This window comes from Triticum dicoccoides, chromosome 1B, assembly GCF_002162155.2.
Source record: "Triticum dicoccoides isolate Atlit2015 ecotype Zavitan chromosome 1B, WEW_v2.0, whole genome shotgun sequence".
Lineage (NCBI taxonomy): Eukaryota > Viridiplantae > Streptophyta > Magnoliopsida > Poales > Poaceae > Triticum > Triticum dicoccoides.
This window is the reverse complement of record NC_041381.1, coordinates 256,126,318-256,145,794: the sequence shown is the minus strand read 5'-3', so window position 1 is coordinate 256,145,794 and position 19,477 is coordinate 256,126,318. Positions and strand designations below refer to the sequence as shown.

General features: G+C 43.2%; 1 protein-coding gene across 8 annotated transcripts; it reads left to right on the top strand.

Moving 5' to 3' along the window:
• The first annotated feature begins 253 nt into the window (after positions 1 to 253).
• Positions 254 to 14,054, top strand: LOC119330582 (uncharacterized ATP-dependent helicase C29A10.10c-like). Of its 8 annotated transcripts, none has more exons than XR_005160167.1 (12): positions 254 to 530; positions 3,590 to 5,396; positions 6,000 to 6,188; positions 6,282 to 6,377; positions 6,477 to 6,645; positions 7,340 to 7,463; positions 7,545 to 9,320; positions 9,431 to 10,309; positions 10,874 to 10,969; positions 12,239 to 12,315; positions 12,394 to 12,737; positions 12,845 to 14,054. XR_005160167.1 is itself a non-coding variant. In XM_037603700.1 (8 exons), exons 2-8 carry the CDS (start codon positions 4,037 to 4,039, stop codon positions 9,821 to 9,823), a joined length of 4,107 nt encoding a protein of 1,368 aa, XP_037459597.1. In that variant the 5' UTR covers positions 254 to 530; positions 3,590 to 4,036; the 3' UTR covers positions 9,824 to 10,563. The 8 variants fall into 8 exon arrangements, 1 of the variants encoding a protein (XP_037459597.1); XR_005160177.1 differs by lacking the exon at positions 12,845 to 14,054 and having other exon boundaries at positions 3,590 to 3,719; positions 3,921 to 5,396; positions 12,394 to 12,820; XR_005160169.1 differs by lacking the exon at positions 12,845 to 14,054 and having other exon boundaries at positions 3,590 to 3,719; positions 3,803 to 5,396; positions 12,394 to 12,820.
• Positions 14,055 to 19,477: the final 5,423 nt, after the last annotated feature.

Sequence of the window (19,477 nt, the reverse complement as noted above, 5' to 3'; positions counted from 1 at the left end):
ACCTGGTGCCTGCGATGCGACTGCGTCTGCCCGAGATGCGAGCGAGCGCACACCCCACGCGCGACCCGGGCCAACCACCTCTTCCATCGGTTTACGCAGCAAGCGGACCCACAGCCGGGTTCCACAAGGCAGGGGCACATAACGTGGTTGGGGCTATACGGTTTGGTCCGCGTAGCCGGTGGCTATTGGGCCTGGCCCCCGGTGGGTTATAAATAAGCCTCCACCCATCGCCTCTTCCCTCACATCTGGACCTCACACCCACCCCCTCTCTCCTCTCTCTCGTCGAGAAGAAAGAAAGGAAGCGAAAGCTCTAGTCTCGCCACCTGCACACAGACCGCTTGTGAGGCGAGAGAGAGGCCGAGGCCACCAAACCAAAAAGGAAAAGAATTTTTTTCTTGGAGAAGAACACCGTACGCATAAGCATCGAGGAGGGAGGCGGGGGCATACAGGAGAGGGTGGAAGGGAAACCTAGTCAAACAGAGACGGATCTGCCCTCCGCCGCCGACGCCGACGCCGACAACGATCGCCTGGTACGGAGATCCCCGCCAACTCACGACTCTTCCTGCCTGCCTGCTACGAACCCTAGGACCCGCCGTCACGCGGTTTCGATACGAATTGAACGGGGCGGCGGTCGAATGACGAAACCCTAGGATGGGATGGATGCGCGTGGGTGGGAAGAGCCCTTTTTTTCCTTCCATCTCTCTCCAAGTTAGGCAGGCGGGGCATGGGCTGCTGCCTAATTCGGACATTAACTGTGCGATGTGGGTTTGCCGAATCTGGAAACGGAATGGGGATCAGGGTACGGGGGATTCGCCAAATCTAGCGACGGCTTCCAAGGGACGTTTATGGATTCTGGAAATTTTTCCACGGGATTTCCTGATTTAAGACTGGGCGATAAATACCCTATCCTGGTAGATCGAGCAAACAGAAGCAGGCTATGCCATGCTAGTGGTAGCAATGAATGGAACAGGGTACATGATCTTTATTTGTGCTGCCGTATATTAACTTTTCTCTTGCTAATTGATTTCTAGCACTCGACATAGGGGTTTGGAGGTACATTGTTTACCCCCATCATTAGTTGCTTTTGCTTGTTCAGTTTTTAGTAGTTCATCATCTGTTTAGTCAAATAGAGGACACGTGTTAGATTCATTTGCTTTTTGTTTGAATAGTGGATTGTTCATCTAATTTGGACAGTTGCTATGTTGTAGTTAATTGTCAACCTAGTTTCTGACTTTTTGGTGAGTAGAATTGGCAGATTTGTTACACTGCTACTGGAACATCATGTTTTGTTGGTTGTCAGTTAGAACCCATTGTTTTTTAGATGACATGTATGATTTTGTACTGATTTGGGTGGGATTTTGTTGTATGCGTACTTCTTCTGTTGTAACATTTAATTCAGAGTATAACGGCATCTACAACGTACAACACCAGGTGCTAGAGGCTGGTGCTAGGATTGATTTCCTGCCTGTTTAGTGGTTGTGCTGTTAAATCCTGGTGTTCGACGTAGCATCGACGCAAAAGCATGCGCCAAGCGCTTGGCTCGTTTCTTTCCCGCACGAAGTGCCTAGTTGCGTAATTAGCGCATATAAATCAGTGTCCGCTGTTGAAAGGTAAGGCGGTGCCTTTTAAAGTTTATGATATTTATTTATTCCCCCTAAGCGTCTGTCCAGACGTCTAGCATTGTAGATGCTGTAAGTGAATTGTAGTTGCGCCTTGGTCAATTTTGTAATAAAGGGATATTTTTATAGTCTGTAAATTAAATTCCTCCTTGGGTAGCTTTTAATAATAGTTCATACTTAACCTTCTGACTTCATTGGAAGCACATATCCTCTATTCTGTTTGAAGTGGACTTGAATATCAAGTTTGATATTCCTGTAACATTGTAGTAGTCATCAAGCTATTTATTTCAGATAGAAGGTTTGGAGAGTCATTTGTGCTACTGGTAAACTGTTAGGAGTTGAATAGATTTTTTGGAATTGTTGGATGTGATCAGCTGAAGGCACTCCTGTTGTAAATAGCTTTAATTTAGGGTTGTCTTTAAATCATTGCTGTCCAAAGGGGTCATTTACCATTTATAGGCATGTGCTTATTTTAGTTGATGTTTTATTCAGACTAGCTCTAGATCATTTTCCCATTTGGAACTTTTGGTCAAGTTTGTAGACCTCCACTTTAGTGATGATATAATTCGGAGTAGCTGTGAATCAATATTGGTGTTTATTCATCGGTTGTCTAACTGGGTGTGTGCCTTTTGGTTTGAGTGGCATGAAGAGAACATTCGTTGGTTGTAGCGATTGCTTTTTTTTTGAAAGATAGCGTGTTTGTCCATCGGAGCCAACTTGCCATTTCTGCAAATCTAAGAGAAGCCCATCACTAATAAAACATTTGAGCGCTCAATGGATAAAATGCCGAATCTTCATAGAGTAATCAAGCCAGGGTTGGAGAAAAAGCGGAATATAAAAAGAGGAGCAGAGAGGCATGGGTAAGTAGAGAAGCAGGGGCATGGTAAGAAGCATGGATTTTAAGTCGCGCGACTAGTCGATGAGTTGCAAAAAAATGTCGACTCGACTTAGTGTCGACTCGAGTTGCGAGTCGCGACTAGTCGCAACTGCCGGCTCGACTTTTTCCGAGTCGCAACCCCAGAGCGACTCGGATGAGTCAGAGCGACTCGGACTCATCCGAGTCGCGACTCGAAAACTATGGTAAGAAGAAGAACAGGGCTTGGGGTGGTGGTGGCTCGGAAGCAGAAGGTGGATGAGAATAAGAGGAACTGAGGAATAATATGACTGCGAGAGGGTGGAGGAGAAGCATAGGTAGGAGGCAGTGATTCCTGAGGCTGAAACAATTGTAGGTGGTGGTGAAGCAGGAGGGAGGAGATGGTGGCGGATTATAGGAGCTTACCCGCAGTTTAGAATACAGTCGTAATTTGGGATTAGGGTTGAGATTATTACTGGATTAGGCCCTAGGGCTTATGCGAAGTCAGTGAGACCTCTTGTAGTGCATAGGTACTTTAGATGAGGTGCTAAGTGCATGAAAGGGCTTAGCAACTAAACTCTCCAATGCATAGGTGCTTTGTTTCTTGTTGCTAAGCTCTCTTCATTTAATGAGTTGTAGACTGTAAGTTGTGTTTTCATCTAGGTGCATGCACCTAGCATCGTTCCTTCGTGGGCTCATCAAACTCCTCTCTCCTCTTAATCACCTTGCCACATCAGATTTTTTGCATACTTGGGCAGCCTTTGCCCCTGTACAAGGTGGAGTATTGGAAGGGCCTCGAAGTTTTTAGGCTCATTTATTGAGCTACACTCTCTCCCTCTTCTACATCCATTAATGTATCCTGTGTTTGATAGGGAACCCCTTTTTAGTTTGGAAGAAATTGATACTAGTCTTGCTACAAGCTTTAATTATTTTTTGTCTGTAGCAATATGTTAAATATTGCTGTACTTCATGTTGATAGTATAGATGCCTTGTCCCAAACATAATGGTGTGTATGACAATGTTTAGCTTTAGGTAGTTATGTAAACCTTTTCAACGAGTGCAGCCCACTCTTTTCTGCTTGATATGTTCCACATACTTATTTACGTTGTCTGTAAAGGGTCTGTCTGGATGTGGAGATCCTGGATTCCTAGAATCCAATTTCTTGAGATGGATATGAAGTGGGCAACAAGAGGACGAAGGGGGCTGGGTCTGAACATGACAGGAATGCAGCGAAGAATCGTATTCAGGTCGCATAACCTGATCAAGATTTGTCTTTTCTGTAGTACCATACAATGAGGGTTCTGCTGTAACTGTTCACTTCCTTGTTCAGCTCTGCTTCTGCCTCTTGTTGACGGGCTATGTCAGTAAATGAAATGAAGCATCCAGGCACCCCTTGAACACCCTGTTTATGATTGTATATTACTAACATACTACGCTGGTTGTTGCAGATTTCTTGCTATACAGAAGGTCATTAATAGTTCTCTTCCAGTAGGTGCTATTGCCCTAGAAGATTGTTACTGAATCCACCAGTTAAATATTCAAGTTATATGCATTTACACATGACATGGGGTCTCGTGGAAGGATGTTATTTGACCTCAATGAGCTCCCAACAGAAGCTGACGAAGAAGAAGCTGCTGTTGTTGTGTCCCAACCTCAACTTCCTGTTCCCAATATGTATCCCTCAAATTTGTTTCCACCACAAGAAGTGCCTTGGTCACAAGGGATATTAAACAATCATGCCTTTAATCATGCATCTTCTGGTTCAGGTTTTCAGCCTTTTGTGAGAAGTACAGATTCACAAAATGTTAAGAATTCTATGAATACAGAAGAGAATTTGGATACTACTGCGGCTTCTACATCTGTGGTAACTAATCATCTATCTGATAGTGTTGTGTGTCCTACTGGGCCCTCCAATCAGGTTCCACAATCAGTTGAAAGAGAAGAGGGAGAGTGGTCTGATGCAGATGGTGCTTCTGACACAGCAGGTAGTAGTGTCAGCAACAAGGAAGAATCTGCTGGTACTGCAAGTACTCAAGTGAAAAGAGAGTCCCAAGAGAGTGGACCTGCTATTGTTAAATGTAGTGATGTGATTAAAGATGACATTGCTGCTGAACCTGGTGACACTGAAATGTCTGATGTGTCTAAAGGTCCAGTCCTTCATGGTCCGACAGGACTAGAGAGCATGAAAACTTCTGAATCTAAAGGAAGTCAACCTGTGGATGATTTGGACCAGTGCACTAAGTCAAAGGATGTCAGAGGAGTAGAAGCCAGTTATGCATTGAAGTGCACGAACAACCCTGCGAAGAGACCTAAGTTAGATGATCACAAAGTTGCAATGCTTGGTAAAAAGCGAGCGAGGCAGACTGTGTTCATCAATGTTGAGGATGCAAAACAAGCTGGCACAATGAAGACAATTACACCGAGGAGACAGTCATCTTTTCCAGCACCAATTGTTACACGTACCGTGAAGGAAGCTTCTCGCGGTGTTGGTGAAAGAGCTGCAGACAAGCAGAGCCAACCAGTCATCAGGGATCAGAGACAATCTGAGATGATTGGTTCAGAAAGAAGTAATTCTGCAGATCCTTGTGACCAAAATGGAGAATCTAATGGTGATTTTGAGTTGGGATCTCACGGCAGGTCAAAGAAAATGAATGCCGAAGAACCCCCCTCAGATAGTTACCAACAATCTGTGCCAAGGCAGGCCTTTTCAAAGCAGCCCACGGATTCCAAGCAGTTCAAAGGCAGACCAGTCTCTTCTCAAAGAGCACTTCTAACAGGACAACATACTGCAGATCAGAAGCCAGCTAACAAAAGGTCTCTTGTTCCAAAGAAGCAAGCTTCAGTTAATAATACACAGTATAATGACACATCTGTCGAACGACTTATACGGGAAGTGACAAATGGCAAGTTCTGGCACAATCCAGGTTAGTTCTTCGGCATTGTCCCTGTTTCTTCTGGACATCTTTGGTTAACTGACGCCCTTGTTTAATCTGGAAACTTCTGTCATGTGCTGTGAGGCAATAACATTTTGTTTATGCGCTTGTGAAATTTGTCTAGTGCTACTTCCTCAAATGCTAATTCTGTTTTAGTGACTTGCAGAACATAAGGGCCACTTATATGCTTATAAGAAGATTGCAGTCCTTTAGATATATATGGTTTATTTTATACAAATAGTAAGCTTAAGTATTATACTCCCTCCGTTCCAAAATAGATGACCCAACTTTGTACTTTGTACTAAAGTTAGTACAAAGTTGAGTCATCTACTTTGGAACGGAGGGAGTATTTGTCTGCCTGTGTTTTGTTTTTATTAGGACTGTTCCTAGTTTGCTCCGTATTTTTCTTTCATGGTTGGTACAATTGCACTGTTTTTTCTGTGTGAATACATGCCTTGTATATAATTATATACATGCCTTGTATATAATTATTGCATTGTCAGTGTTTACTTGGTTTCGTTCTATTGTAAAACAAGTGTGTGTGCATGAGCACTCTTAGTTTGACAAGGCAGTTTATAATTGTTATCTGAACAGAGGAGGAAGAACTTCAGTGTGTTCCTGGAAGCTTTGATTCTGCCGAGGAGTACATTAGAGTTTTTGAGCCTTTGCTTTTTGAGGAATGCAGAGCTCAGCTATATAGTTCCTACGAGGAGAGTCTTGAGGCTGTATCAAGGGACGCACATGTAATGGTGCGCGTGAAAAGTGTGGATAGGCGTGAACGAGGTATATTTTCTGCATTTTTATTGCCCCCTTTTTTGTAGAGCAATCATGTTACCCATTGTAATCACCTAACATAAATATGCTTGCTGCATTCAGGATGGTATGATGTTATTGTTTTGCCAACACATGAATATAAATGGACTTTTAAAGAAGGCGAAGTTGCAATTTTGTCGTCCCCCCGGCCTGGTTCAGGTAGCCATACTGATGATATCCCTTTATTCAAGATTTTTCTTTTGCTTCCACAAATATGTTTTGACAACTTTGTTCACTTACCTTTGTTTTGTTCATTAGCTGCCCAATCAAGTAGATCTAATAGGAAGACCGCTGCTTCAAATGAAGACGCTGAAGCTGACTGTGGACGGCTTGTAGGTACAGTCAGACGCCATACGCCTATTGATACGCGTGATCCCATTGGAGCAATTATCCATTTTTATGCTGGGGATTCATTTGATTGTAGCAGGTAATCCAGTGTTAGTGATATCACTGTTCTTTAGCTATCCCACACTATGTTTTGATAAGACCACACTTTTGTGCTCTTTGTCCACCCTGTTCCCTTCATACTATATCAACAGTGATCGGAATTTTCTTAGTTCTTTTAGTCACTGGCATGTGATTCTTTACTTAACAGTTCACACACATGATAGAAGTTGCATGCCAAATTTATTTAAGTCAACTATGCTTTGGAATTTATCATGCTTGACATGATGAATTTTGCACTGCACGATGCAGGTTTACCTTGGAATGAGCAGTACTTACTGATACAACAGCTTGTCTAACTTGTCAGTTTGCCTATTGCTTTTAAGGTCGTCGGTTTTTTCACACGCACATTTACATTGAACATTACGCATGCACACAAAACCATCTGCTCTGCAATTTTCTGTGACTTCCTAGTTCTCGTTTGTCTAGTGCTGAGAACATCACCATCTTATTATGAATTAAGCTATACTCAAGCGAAAATCCTCGCATCCTAACATGTCCTGTGATGAGGTTCATGGACACAATTTTCTGAGAATATTACCTACTAGATTGTTAGGTTTAGTTTACTTTGTTAAGTTGACTCGATTCATGTACACTGTTATTGACCTTTTTTATTGTTTATACATTTGTTAAATGTATACTAAATCCTTTTGGTTGTCTTTTCTGTGATGCACTAGCGAGACTAATGTTCTGAGGAAACTGCAACCTGGAAGCACCTGGTATCTAACGGGTCTTGGTTCCCTTGCAACAACACAAAGGGAATATGTAGCATTGCATGCACTCCGCCGTCTTAATGTGCAGGTAATGCATATTACACCTGGTTGTTATCTGTCTTTCTTGGTTAGCTTTTTTGCTTGATGCTGATAAAACACTTCCCATCAGATGCAAAACGCAATTCTTCAGCCAAGTCCAGAGCACTTCCCAAAATATCAAGAGCAGCCGCCTGCTATGCCTGACTGTTTCACTCCAAGTTTTTCTGATCATATCAATCGTACTTTCAATGGGCCTCAGCTATCGGCAATTCATTGGGCTGCAATGCACACAGCTGCTGGCACAAGCAATGGAGTGGTTAAGAAACAAGAACCATGGCCTTTCACGTTAGTACAAGGTCCTCCGGGGACAGGGAAAACCCATACTGTGTGGGGAATGTTAAATGTTATTCATCTTGTTCAGTATCAACACTACTATGCTGCTCTGCTAAAGAAACTTGCTCCTGAAAGTTACAAGCAAGTTGGTAGTACCACTAACAGCAGCTCGGAGGCTTTTGCTGCGGGGTCTATTGATGAAGTTTTGCAGAGCATGGATCAGAACCTTTTCCGCGCTCTTCCCAAGCTTTGCCCCAAACCACGGATGCTTGTGTGCGCCCCATCAAATGCTGCAACAGATGAGCTGCTTTCTCGTGTTCTTGACCGAGGTTTCATAGATGGTGAGATGAAGGTTTACCGCCCTGATGTTGCCCGTGTTGGAGTTGACACACAGTCTCGTGCAGCCCAAGCTGTATCAGTTGAGCGACGGACGGAACAGCTTTTAATGAAGGGCCGTGATGAAGTAATTGGGTGGTTACAGCAGCTAAAAGGCCGTGAGCAGCAGTTATCACAGGAGATAGGGCTTCTACAGAGGGAACTTAATATCGTTGCAGCAGCTGGTAGATCCCATGGTTCAGTTGGGGTAGATCCTGATGTGCTTGCTCACAGGGATCGTAACCGTGACATTCTGCTTCAAAAACTTGCTGCCTCTGTAGAAAGCAGGGATAAAGTACTTGTAGAGATGTCAAGGCTGCTGATATTAGAAAGCAGGTTCCGTGTTGGCAGCAACTTCAATCTGGAAGATGCTAGGTCTAATCTAGAAGCCAGTTTTGCCAACGAAGCAGAAATTGTTTTTACAACAGTGTCAAGCAGCGGGCGCAGATTATTTTCTCGCCTTAGTCATGGTTTCGATATGGTTGTTATTGATGAGGCTGCTCAGGCCAGTGAAGTAGGAGTCCTCCCTCCACTTGCACTTGGTGCCGCTAGATGTGTCTTGGTAGGTGATCCACAGCAGCTCCCTGCTACTGTTATTAGTAAAGCGGCTGGAACTTTACTCTATAGCAGGAGCCTTTTTGAGAGGTTTCAGCAGGCTGGTTGTCCTACCATTTTATTGTCAGTGCAATATCGGATGCATCCCCAGATCCGAGAGTTTCCATCACGATACTTCTATCAAGGCTGCCTTACAGACAGTGAAAGTGTTGTCAAACTGCCTGATGAGTTGTATTACAAAGATGCATTAATGGCACCTTACATTTTTTATGACATCTCACATGGTCGTGAGTCTCATAGAGGTGGATCATCTTCATACCAGAATGTTCATGAAGCTCAGTTTGCATTGCGTTTATACGAGCATCTTCAGAGGCTTGTGAAAGTTAATGGTGGTAAGAAGGCATCTGTTGGTATAATCACTCCATATAAGTTGCAGTTGAAGTGTCTTCAGCGGGAATTTGAGGAGGTCATGAATACCGAGGAAGGGAAAGATATCTACATAAACACAGTAGATGCTTTTCAAGGCCAGGAGCGTGATGTGATTATCATGTCATGCGTGCGTGCTTCAAACCATGGCGTGGGTTTTGTTGCAGATATACGGCGCATGAATGTTGCTCTTACTCGAGCTAGGAGAGCTCTATGGGTATGTCTCTCTGTCCTCTTTAAAAAAATGCATCACGACCACTGTACTGCTACTTCAAAACTTGCTATGAACAAATGCTATAGTACTAATAGTTATTCGTTGTTTTCTAGGTTGTTGGTAATGCCAGTGCTCTCATGCAGTCAGAGGACTGGGCGGCGCTGGTAGCTGATGCAAAGGCCAGGAAATGTTTCATGGACTTGGATAGCATCCCCAAGGACTTTCTGGCCATGAAGATCTCTTCCAACACTCCAGGAAGGAATTCTTCGAACAACCCAAGGAACTTGAGGACTGGTGGACCAAGACCCAGGCATCTGGACATGCTTCCGGACCCCAGGATTGGCATGAGGGCTGATGAGGATGAGCGTCCTAACTCTGTTCCAAGAAATGCTAGTTACCGGAATTTGGATGACCTGGGACGCTCTGGTGATAGATCTAGGGAAAGTTTGCAGTTTGGAGTGGCCAAGAGGCCGAATTCATCCAATGGTTCTCGGAGAGAAGTCTGAAGACAATGCATTGCTATCTTCATCTTTGCGAGCGCGTAACAATGATGAGTTTCCTTGGGATGAAGCTTGGTTGGAGCAAAGCATCACCTATTGGAAGATGTACACCCTGGGTGGGTTGTGTTAAGGAGAAGGCATTGCTTTTGACATAATGAGAGGATTCTTTATGAAATGAGTAGGCCTCTCGGCGGCATGTTGCAACAATAGCCACTGACGGCAGGCCAATCAGATCGTCAGATGGCGCTCTGTTGGGTGGTTCAGATTACAGTAGAAAAAGGCTGCCCCAGGTCCTCAGTATTCTGCAATTGTGCAGGACGCATTTGGGCTGTTGATATAACCAGACTTCAACAAGGCTGCAGCTGGATGGTCTCTTTCTGGGATTGCAATACTAACAGGATACCATCTTTCTCATAGATATAAATACATGCGCATGGGCATTTCCATTTTGAGACATGCCAGGAGAGATAAATCTCACTGGCCCTAGAGCAGGTTAGGTGTCAAGCTTTGCCGCGAGATTGCTGCTAGCTGCAAACGTGCGCTGCTTGATATGCCCCTGTAGGATCAGTATTGCTAACGTAGGCAGGGCTTCTGTAACATATGACATAAGCTCCCTCTGTGTACAAAGTCCACATCTAGAAAAGAAAATCATTTTTTTATTCAGCTGCCTTGTTGTCTGTCAACTGTTGTTAGTTCGGGACTGTTGAATGATGTTTTATGTTGTTGGAAGATGGTATCATGTTTCAGTTATGGTCTTACCTGATATTGCACCTTGTTGATTATTGTACTTCTATGTTGATCTGTGGTATAGCTTGTGCTCTTTGAACTGGTATGTGGTATAGCATGGTGTTTTGTTGGCATTGTTATATTGATTGATGTAAAATTCCAACCGGGGCGACGCTGTACTTGCTCCGAGTTTGTGGAAGCCCTGTTTGCATCCTTCTGTTTTTTTGTCTGATATCTGGGGTCCCCTGTTAGCATAAGCCAGCCCTTGTTATTTTTGCTGGTTCTCAATTTTACAGGCATGTACTGATATGGTTCTTGTTCTCTATGCAGGGTATACCTGATGGTGTTTCATAATCTGTCAGACGAGTGAGGACACATCTTAGCTTGGAATGCTGCTGGTTCGGTGGTGGTCCTCTGAGATGTCAGGTTAGCATAAGCTAGCCCTTAATTCTTTTTTGTCTGAATCAGATTTGCTTGTGCAGGCCCGTGTTGTACTGTACTGATCTTGGTCTTGTTCTGTGCAGGCTACACCTCTTTTTTTAAAAACAAATAACTATATTCATTTGCTATAACAATTACATCGTTTATTAGATTGATACAATTTCACTCAACGGCTCCTCAAACCAGTCAACAGTAGAAGAAAATTTAGCTATCTTGGCAAGTTCATGAGCAACCTCATTTGCTTCCCTATTACAATGTTCAAACCTAGTAATGGAAAAACCACAAGCCAAAAAATAGCAATCGTCAAACACTGCCACCGCTGTACTTGCCGTCCTTCCTCCGTTATTCATGGTTTCAATGACCTCCAAATTATCTGAATTAATAACGAGGCGATTGCATCCTGCCCTTTTAGCAATTGATAGTCCATACCTAAGCGCCAAAGGTTCAGCCATTAGGACATCCGTGCACCAATCAATTCTTCAGTTCCCCTCTGCAATAAATTTTTCTTTATCATCCCTCAACACAGTACCCGCCGTGCCCTAAGCAGGTCATGATCAAAAGATGCATCCACATTAAGTTTACAAACCCCCTTGGAGGTTTGCTCCACCTCCCTCTTTTCATAATAGCCTTTGGGGCTATAGCCATAGGATAGTTTAACGTAATAGCCCGAATCCCCATAGAGATCTGGTTAGCATCTTGAGCTTTCTCTTTATGAACCAATTTTCGTCTCTCCCATCATAAATACCAACATGTAATTGCAATCATCTCACGAACATTCGGAATACTCAGGATAATCAACTCCTGCTCAGGCATAGAAAGTAAGAATTCGAGAATCGCCTTGCCAGCATAATCCACATCACATGCCTTTTTTAATAACCTTATTCAGTCCCAACATTCTCCAAACCTCCTTTGCTTTCTGACATTGAAATAACATATGCTTTGTATCTTCTAATCCAAAGGGACATGTAGGGCAGTTGGATGGAACTTTTATATGTCTATTCGCCAAAATAACTCTACATGGAAGAGTGCCATGTAGTGTTCGCCAAATGAATTTTTTTACCTTTGCTGGGCAAGATAACTTCTAAATTTCACTCCAAATAGGATTAATATTTAGATGTCCCGTATCATCGATTCTTCTAAGTTTTCTCCCGTGTTGAATTTCCCATTCCACAGCATATTCTGATCGAACGGAAAAAAAATTTCCATTCTGTTCTGCAGGCTACACCTTATGATGTATGACATTCTGTTCTGCAGAATTTCAGAATGCTGAGGGCTATGACTTCGATCCTGGCTGGGTGCTGCTGGACGGTGGTGGTCGTCGAAGATCTCAGGTATATGCTCAAAATGTTCTGTTTCTTCTTGGGTTATCAGATTTACTGGTTCTCCATTTAATTCCTCTTTTCATTCAGGGTGTTTCCTATTCTGTTGGGTTTGGTGCTGTTGTACGACACGAAAAGAGTACTTGCCAGCTTGGCCCAGGACGACCTTACGTCCAAGCTGGAGTGCTTTTCTGGTTGAAAACGAACATGCTGCGAACTGTGATTATTTCAATTCGCAACGTAACACAGACTGTGATTATTTTTTCTGGCGAAAAGGATCTGATACATTATAAAGATTCACTCATCTCAAGCACTTGCCGCTGCTCGAACAAGCTGTTGACGCTCTATACCGGGGCTGGCCTGTCCTCTTTGCGCAAGTGCTCAATGCTGTTAGGATTTAATTATCCTATTAATCCCTACTTTTCCTAATTGAGGTGGTTGCTTACCCTTCAAAGGCTATATATATGTGTGTGTGTGTGTGTAATCCCATCATCAATGAGGACGACTGATTTGTGTCTCCTGTCTCTCTTGTCTATTCTAGTAACATGTTATCACGTATGCCTCTACCTAGAGCATGAGGTCATGGAAGGAAAAGAAGAGAAGAACGGTGAGACTGGTGCACGTCCGTGGGGCGACGCCCTTTGGTGTTGATGAACCGGTGGCCCTCGGCCCCTCGAACCAAGCGGCAGACGTGAGCCCGGATGTGGTGTTCGTCCCCTGCGCCTCCACACGCATCCAAGACACTCCTCCACGCAACACCAGGTTTTTCCATCGGCGACGCGACCTGGAGATGTGGTCTGTGTGCAAACGCGAAAGCCAACCGAATCGACGGATTCATGGTTGTATGGAGAATCAGTGGAGAACCGGGCCTTAAAACTTGCCGCAGGGCCGCGCCATCGCCGCCGTTCGGCGCCCGTCCGCTCGGCCGCCATCGACCGCCGCGCCGGGACTTGCACCGGCCTGTCAGATGAGGTCATCATAATCGAGGACGACTATGAGGCCACGGCTCAACCCCTGCGGTTGTTGAAGGCGAAGCTAGCGATGTGGTTGTCGACAGAGACATTGCAGGGCCATCGCGCCTCCCGTCCCTGATGCCCGCCACTCCACTTGCGCCACGCTCCGGCGCCCGCCGCCGTCTTTTGGCCCTCGGCCTTCTCCTAACGACCTCGCCGTCGTGCAGCCGCTCCGGCCGCACTGGTACATGGAGCCCCTTGGCGGAGCACACAACAACCTTTGGCGGCTCGTCTTGACGGTGAACGCCGTGGCCGTGGCACCCGCCCGTGCGGCAGTGGCCGCGTCCGTCCGCCCGGCCGTCGCCTGCGCCGTGCCCCGGCGCCAGGCCATGGCTGCGCTCCCTTCGCTCCGCCCGGCCCGGCCTGCAGTCATGCCAGGGTAGCGCGACCTCCCGTCTCCAGCACGCAACCGCCTCCTCACACCCGTGGCCGCTCCAACCGCCCCGCGCTTGTGGCCGGCGGCGGAGGTGGTTACGATTTACTCGTAATCAGCAACTGGACGAGGAGAAAACCTCATCTCTTCATCATTCTGCCCTCCTTGTTCCGCCTATTTACGGATTGGACTTTGTAGTTTGCTGTTAAGTCTTCTGACTTAGTTCAGTATGCAGGGTAATCCTCTACTGAAATGTATTTTACATTTAAGTCTCCGTAAATTACAGATTAGTGAGCAGGTTGTTTGTACAATGCAAATTTTTAGTACAAAATAGTACTAATTTGCAATTGAGATTTTCTTCTCTCGCAAAACAATCTCATAGTGATTGAGTTTAATTTTCTCTCGCAAAATATTAATTCACCCTGCTGAATTATCTTGCAACTTGATACAAGATCATCTCATTTAATTTGAGATCTATACAATTCAAGTTTTTTCACTTGAACATCAAGTTTGTAACATCATTACTATTCATTATAATAGTGGTCTATTTCTGTTGAGTACGATGTATTTTAGAATGTATGTATCTTCATGTTCGCTACATGTCGAGATTAATACATCTATTTGCAATTGAGATTTTTAATTTCTTGCAAATAAGAATGCAAAATTCAAAGTGACTTCTTCAAATTGATGTATTGGGATCACAAGGTAGTCATACAGATCTACCGCCTTCACAAATTATCAATGACTACTACTAAAGCCTATATTTTGTCATTTTGACATTATAATTACTTTACAAAGTGCTCTCCCACACATTTTACTAAGTCATGACATACGGCATTACCAGTGAGTATCTACTGATTTCATCAGATTATACTCTCTAGTGCTGCGAGATCTACTCCATTTTGGAGATTATCTTCAAGGCGTCATATCTAGCAATTTGAGATTCACACTAATGGTTTCAAGATAACTTTTTGAAATACCCACTGATTTTGCTAAGTTGATTACAACATCAACCATGATGGTCTTTAATTTACTGGTTGTAAATTAATTATCTCTTGTTTACCCATAGAGGTAAATATGGCTAAGACTTTGAGGCATTCGCCCTCAATGGCCACCACTACCCTATCTGGGCCATGGACACCATGATCGCTCTTGTGTCTCATGGGATAATGTGTGCAATTCTGAATTCACCTCTGGTCAGGATCACATCGCTAACAGAAAATTGGTGTCTTATATATCATAAGGCATTAGATTCAGATCTCAGCATCTGGTTATTCTCTATCAGCAGTTCCTGGGATACAATGAACCTCAAGGGCAAAGATGAATCTTACTTCAACCTTCAATCCGACATCACCAGCTATGGAACCCTATGGGCACGGAGAATGTGATGCTTGAATATGCTTCAACCGACATGTTTGGAGACTATGAATAGTCTCTCAATCTCCTGAGTGGTCAATATAATTTATGTCCATTTACGATGTTGTAACAACAATATAAGTATTGTTGTCATCATATATTGTATATCACAATATATTGTATCAGCACTTCGATACAAATACATTTGTATGCATTCTATATATCTGACAGTGATTTTCATATTGAGAATCTTCATGTCTATATATAGATTTCTACGGGAGTCAATCCAATGAAAAATGATATGTGCCTTGTGGACATATGCACCACAAACTCTATATTTAGGGAAGTTCAATGTTTCCACTCTCATTGAGAGAGAGAGGAGATATTTTAAATCGCTAGACGCAATGAGGTATTTGTTGGCTCAACTCGGGTCATATTTACTATCCCTGTGGGTACTCAAATAATGACGGGATGCTTTATTGCTTCCCAGGTTTAACTCGTACCCTACTAAACTATGGAGGTATCCGTCAAAATAGTTTCCATAACGAAACTTATGATGACAACAAAGAGAAATAACTTCTCTTTACCATATGCAACGGATATGGCAAGCACATTCTCTGTGTATCATCTGGATTGTACTACACATACAACACAACCCATCGCACATGTTGCGTACGAGATAGTTTTCCAAAGTGTCTTGTGCATGACAAACTTGGCATACTCGCCTTGGTCATCGAGACATTGGGTTGAAACCGAAACTATCAGCAATTCCAATAGTTTATGATTGTTATGATGCTAAATTCTAACAACAAGTGACCAGGGAAGCTAATTTTAAGGCTCGCACACCTTAAAGTCTACACTGAACCACTCAGATTCCTTGAATGCATCAAGTTGAGGTAAGTGGCTCTTCCCATCCATTGACTAGACTATTCAGATATTCCATGGTTCTAAAAGACATATCTACATGATGGTCTTAAGTGTGTGCTTTATTCACACGAAACCATTGGCTCATTATCCTAACACCGATTTCAAGAAAATCGAATGGATCATTGCAGAATTCTCCTTGAGTGCCTTCTCTATGGCCCTTGGATTGAAGTTTAGCAATTTGTCCTAATGTCTAGACTCCAAATGGTTTGGTAGAATCCTATCCAAAGAGTTAAGCTCATTGCATTATCTTTACTTTGGAATTGCAACTTACCAACTTTACGTTGGAGTCATGCAGTTTTACACGCTCATGACAGAATTGCATAATAGTATTGCCCTCTATCTTTGATATGTGGATATCTACCAAGTATTTCCTATCTGCGGTAATTCAGTTGCATACCAATATCACCATCTGGCATACATCATTAGCCCCTCAACATATAGTTGGAATCTATGTGAGGAATAACTGTATTTCCATCAATACCTCGAGCCCCTCACATGGGGAGTTATTCAAGGCCAGTATGCTGATTCATGAGGAATATTTCCAGGCATTAAGGGGAGATTTCAAGTACCATAAAGAATGCCAGGAAATTAGTGAAATGTTCAACATATTTCTGCCTCAATTCCATGTAATCAAAGATTTGAACCATGCATTCAGAAGATTTGTAACTCATTGCAAATAACCTGTCACATTCATTTACTGACTATAAAGGTGTCATACAATCCTACAATCCTAAAAAATATGTCGGAAAGAGTGGATGTACCAACCAAAACCACTCAACTCCTCGTTCAAAGCAACAAGGGGAGAAGTACGACAATAGTACATCAGGATTCAGCTTCTTGCAAGCAAGGATATCAAGGCCTCTGAATCAGTAAATGCAGGTCAACTTCACGTCGACAGACACCTAATGGGTAGCATACCCAGTGGACGGGAAACCTCCACCAACCCAGGTCATAGTGCACACAAGGACCGGGACATCGGGATACCCGACTCAGCCGCATTGGGAAATCGCGAGCAGTCACCATGGGTAACGATATTTGCATCAATTCTATATGGATATATAGATTCTGGAGAAACATATAACCGGGAGTCTACAATTGTTGACATATATTTCTCAACTAGATTGCAAAAACCTTTCAAATGATTCAGATCCAAAGACCATGGCCATGCCAAAGTGTGAATAGCACTCGGACTGAACTCAAGCAAAGGGTATAATCTAGGTAGAAATAATCTTCCTCAATAATGGGAAGGTATTCATAAGCAATACCTACACCAGTTTTCTTCTGGAAACAGGATAGCAGAAGGGTTCACGCAGATACCCAACTATTCTCCAGAGGTGGAATCTCTTTCCGATAACTTATATCATTGGCAGTACAAAATCATCTATCTCTGCAGTTGATAGATGCAGTAATTACATATCCATGTGGATCACTAGATTCGGACATATATGATTGATTCCCGATGGAATCTCAATTCTAAATCGAAATACAAAATGCAACATACATTGTGTAAAATCAGTAAGTCACCATACGGCTTATTGTTGTCGGTACATATGGTACAACTGACGTAGTGAGATCCTTATACACAAGGATTACTCCTACAATGATGATTATCCATGTTTTTGTGTCTGCAATGACGACACGTGTAATCATCTAAATGACGGAGTTTAAAATGAAGGTTTTGGGTAAACCAAAATACCGCTCGTTACGACAAATTGAGCACCTTCATTCATACATTATGGTATACTATGTTGTCTATATCCATAATATATTGGAGAAATTCATTGTGGACAAATCTTATCCATCCATAACTCTCATGGTAGTTCATTCTCTGGACGTAGAGAAAGATCTATTTAGACCAAGAGATGATGGAAATAAGATATTGGGATCCAACGTTCCATAATGCCATTGGATCCACCAAACACAATTGGTTGGTACTCAAGAATATCTTTCGATATCTCCAAGGCATCAAACATCTTGTCCTGGTTTTTCAGTTTCACAGAAAATGTGAACACCGATATCATTGGATACATCATCAGATCCCTACTATGTCAGATTGTAGACAACCTTAGTGTTCCTACTAGGCATGGTAGCCCTCTCATGAAGAGTCTTCGAAACAGACCTCATGGCTACATCCACCAACCATTATCTCAACGATAATGTTTCTTGTGTTGCCTGGATGCAAACAAGTTACATAATAAGCAACATCACTATATTGCATATCTTGCAAGTCAAATCATGCGACTGATTTGTTCACCAGGTCTCTACCAACTTCTATGTTCAGAAGTGTGTTCATGGAATTGGTATATGACAACTTGGGAATATGCAAGAATCAGGGGGAGTATCTTCCTGAATTGTTCTTGTTAAAAGCATCATATTATACTCTTTTTCCCTTCATGAGTTTACTTTATAGGTTCTCATAAAGGTTTTTTAACGAGGTAATATCAACACAAGACCATATGTCATATTTTCTGTTTTCCCACCGGCTTTTCTAAGAAAGTATATGTGACATATTTATTGTCCTCTAAACTTTATGAGTTTTCTCGTATTGAGTTAAAAGAGACAATAACCATTATATGTTGTATCATTTTCTCCTTATTTTCCCACCGGGTTTGAAGGAGTTTTAGCAACATATCAAACACCTATCTCCTCATATTTTCCCCACAGGGTTTTTGGAGGAGCTTTTTCAAGATGATGATACTTACACTAACAAGCATGGATTAGGGGGAGTGTTAGGATTTAATTAAATCCTATTAATCCCTACTTCTCCTAATTGAGGCGGTTGCCTCGTGTCCCTTCGGACACACCCTTCAAGGGCCATATATATGTGTAATCCCATCATCAATGAGGACGTCTAATTCACTTTACTTTTGTGTCTTCCCGTCTCTCTCATCTATTCTAACAAATGCGAGCTGTTGTAGCCGACGTTGAATCGATCTGAAATACCCGTCACCAAATATTGTCGTACCCAATGGCAAGCGAGAATGTTAGCAACCCAGTGCTCAATCCACTCAAACTACTATGAATTGCAAATCATGGAGGTTGGTCAAGAACTACATGAACTAGAATGTGGAGAAGGAAGAAGAGGAGCCAGTCAAGTTGCTCGTGGAGGACCCCATGTAGTGCCTCTCCTTTGTGGGCTGGGTAGTGCCTAAGAGTCCAAGGAGGGCCAGGTCGCTGACAATCCCTCCCCCATAAGATTCGACTTGCCCCCACGTCGATGTCTAGTAGCGCCACCGGGGTCCCATGGAGTTGGTAGCATACTTGTCGTGGAATTGTCATGACAGATGCCCTAGCAAGAGGACTTAGGTGTGGAGCCATCGCAACATAGTTAGCTTGAAGGGGTTAAATGGGACAAGGGACATAGAGAGTTTTTTCCCAGGTTCGGCCCCTCGCAATGAGGTAAAGGCCTACTCCTGCTTTAGGTTGTATTGCTTGGGTTTCGATTACCAGGGAGCGAATACGCTTGACCTAGTTCTCGACTTGTTGTTTCTTGCCCTAACCCACC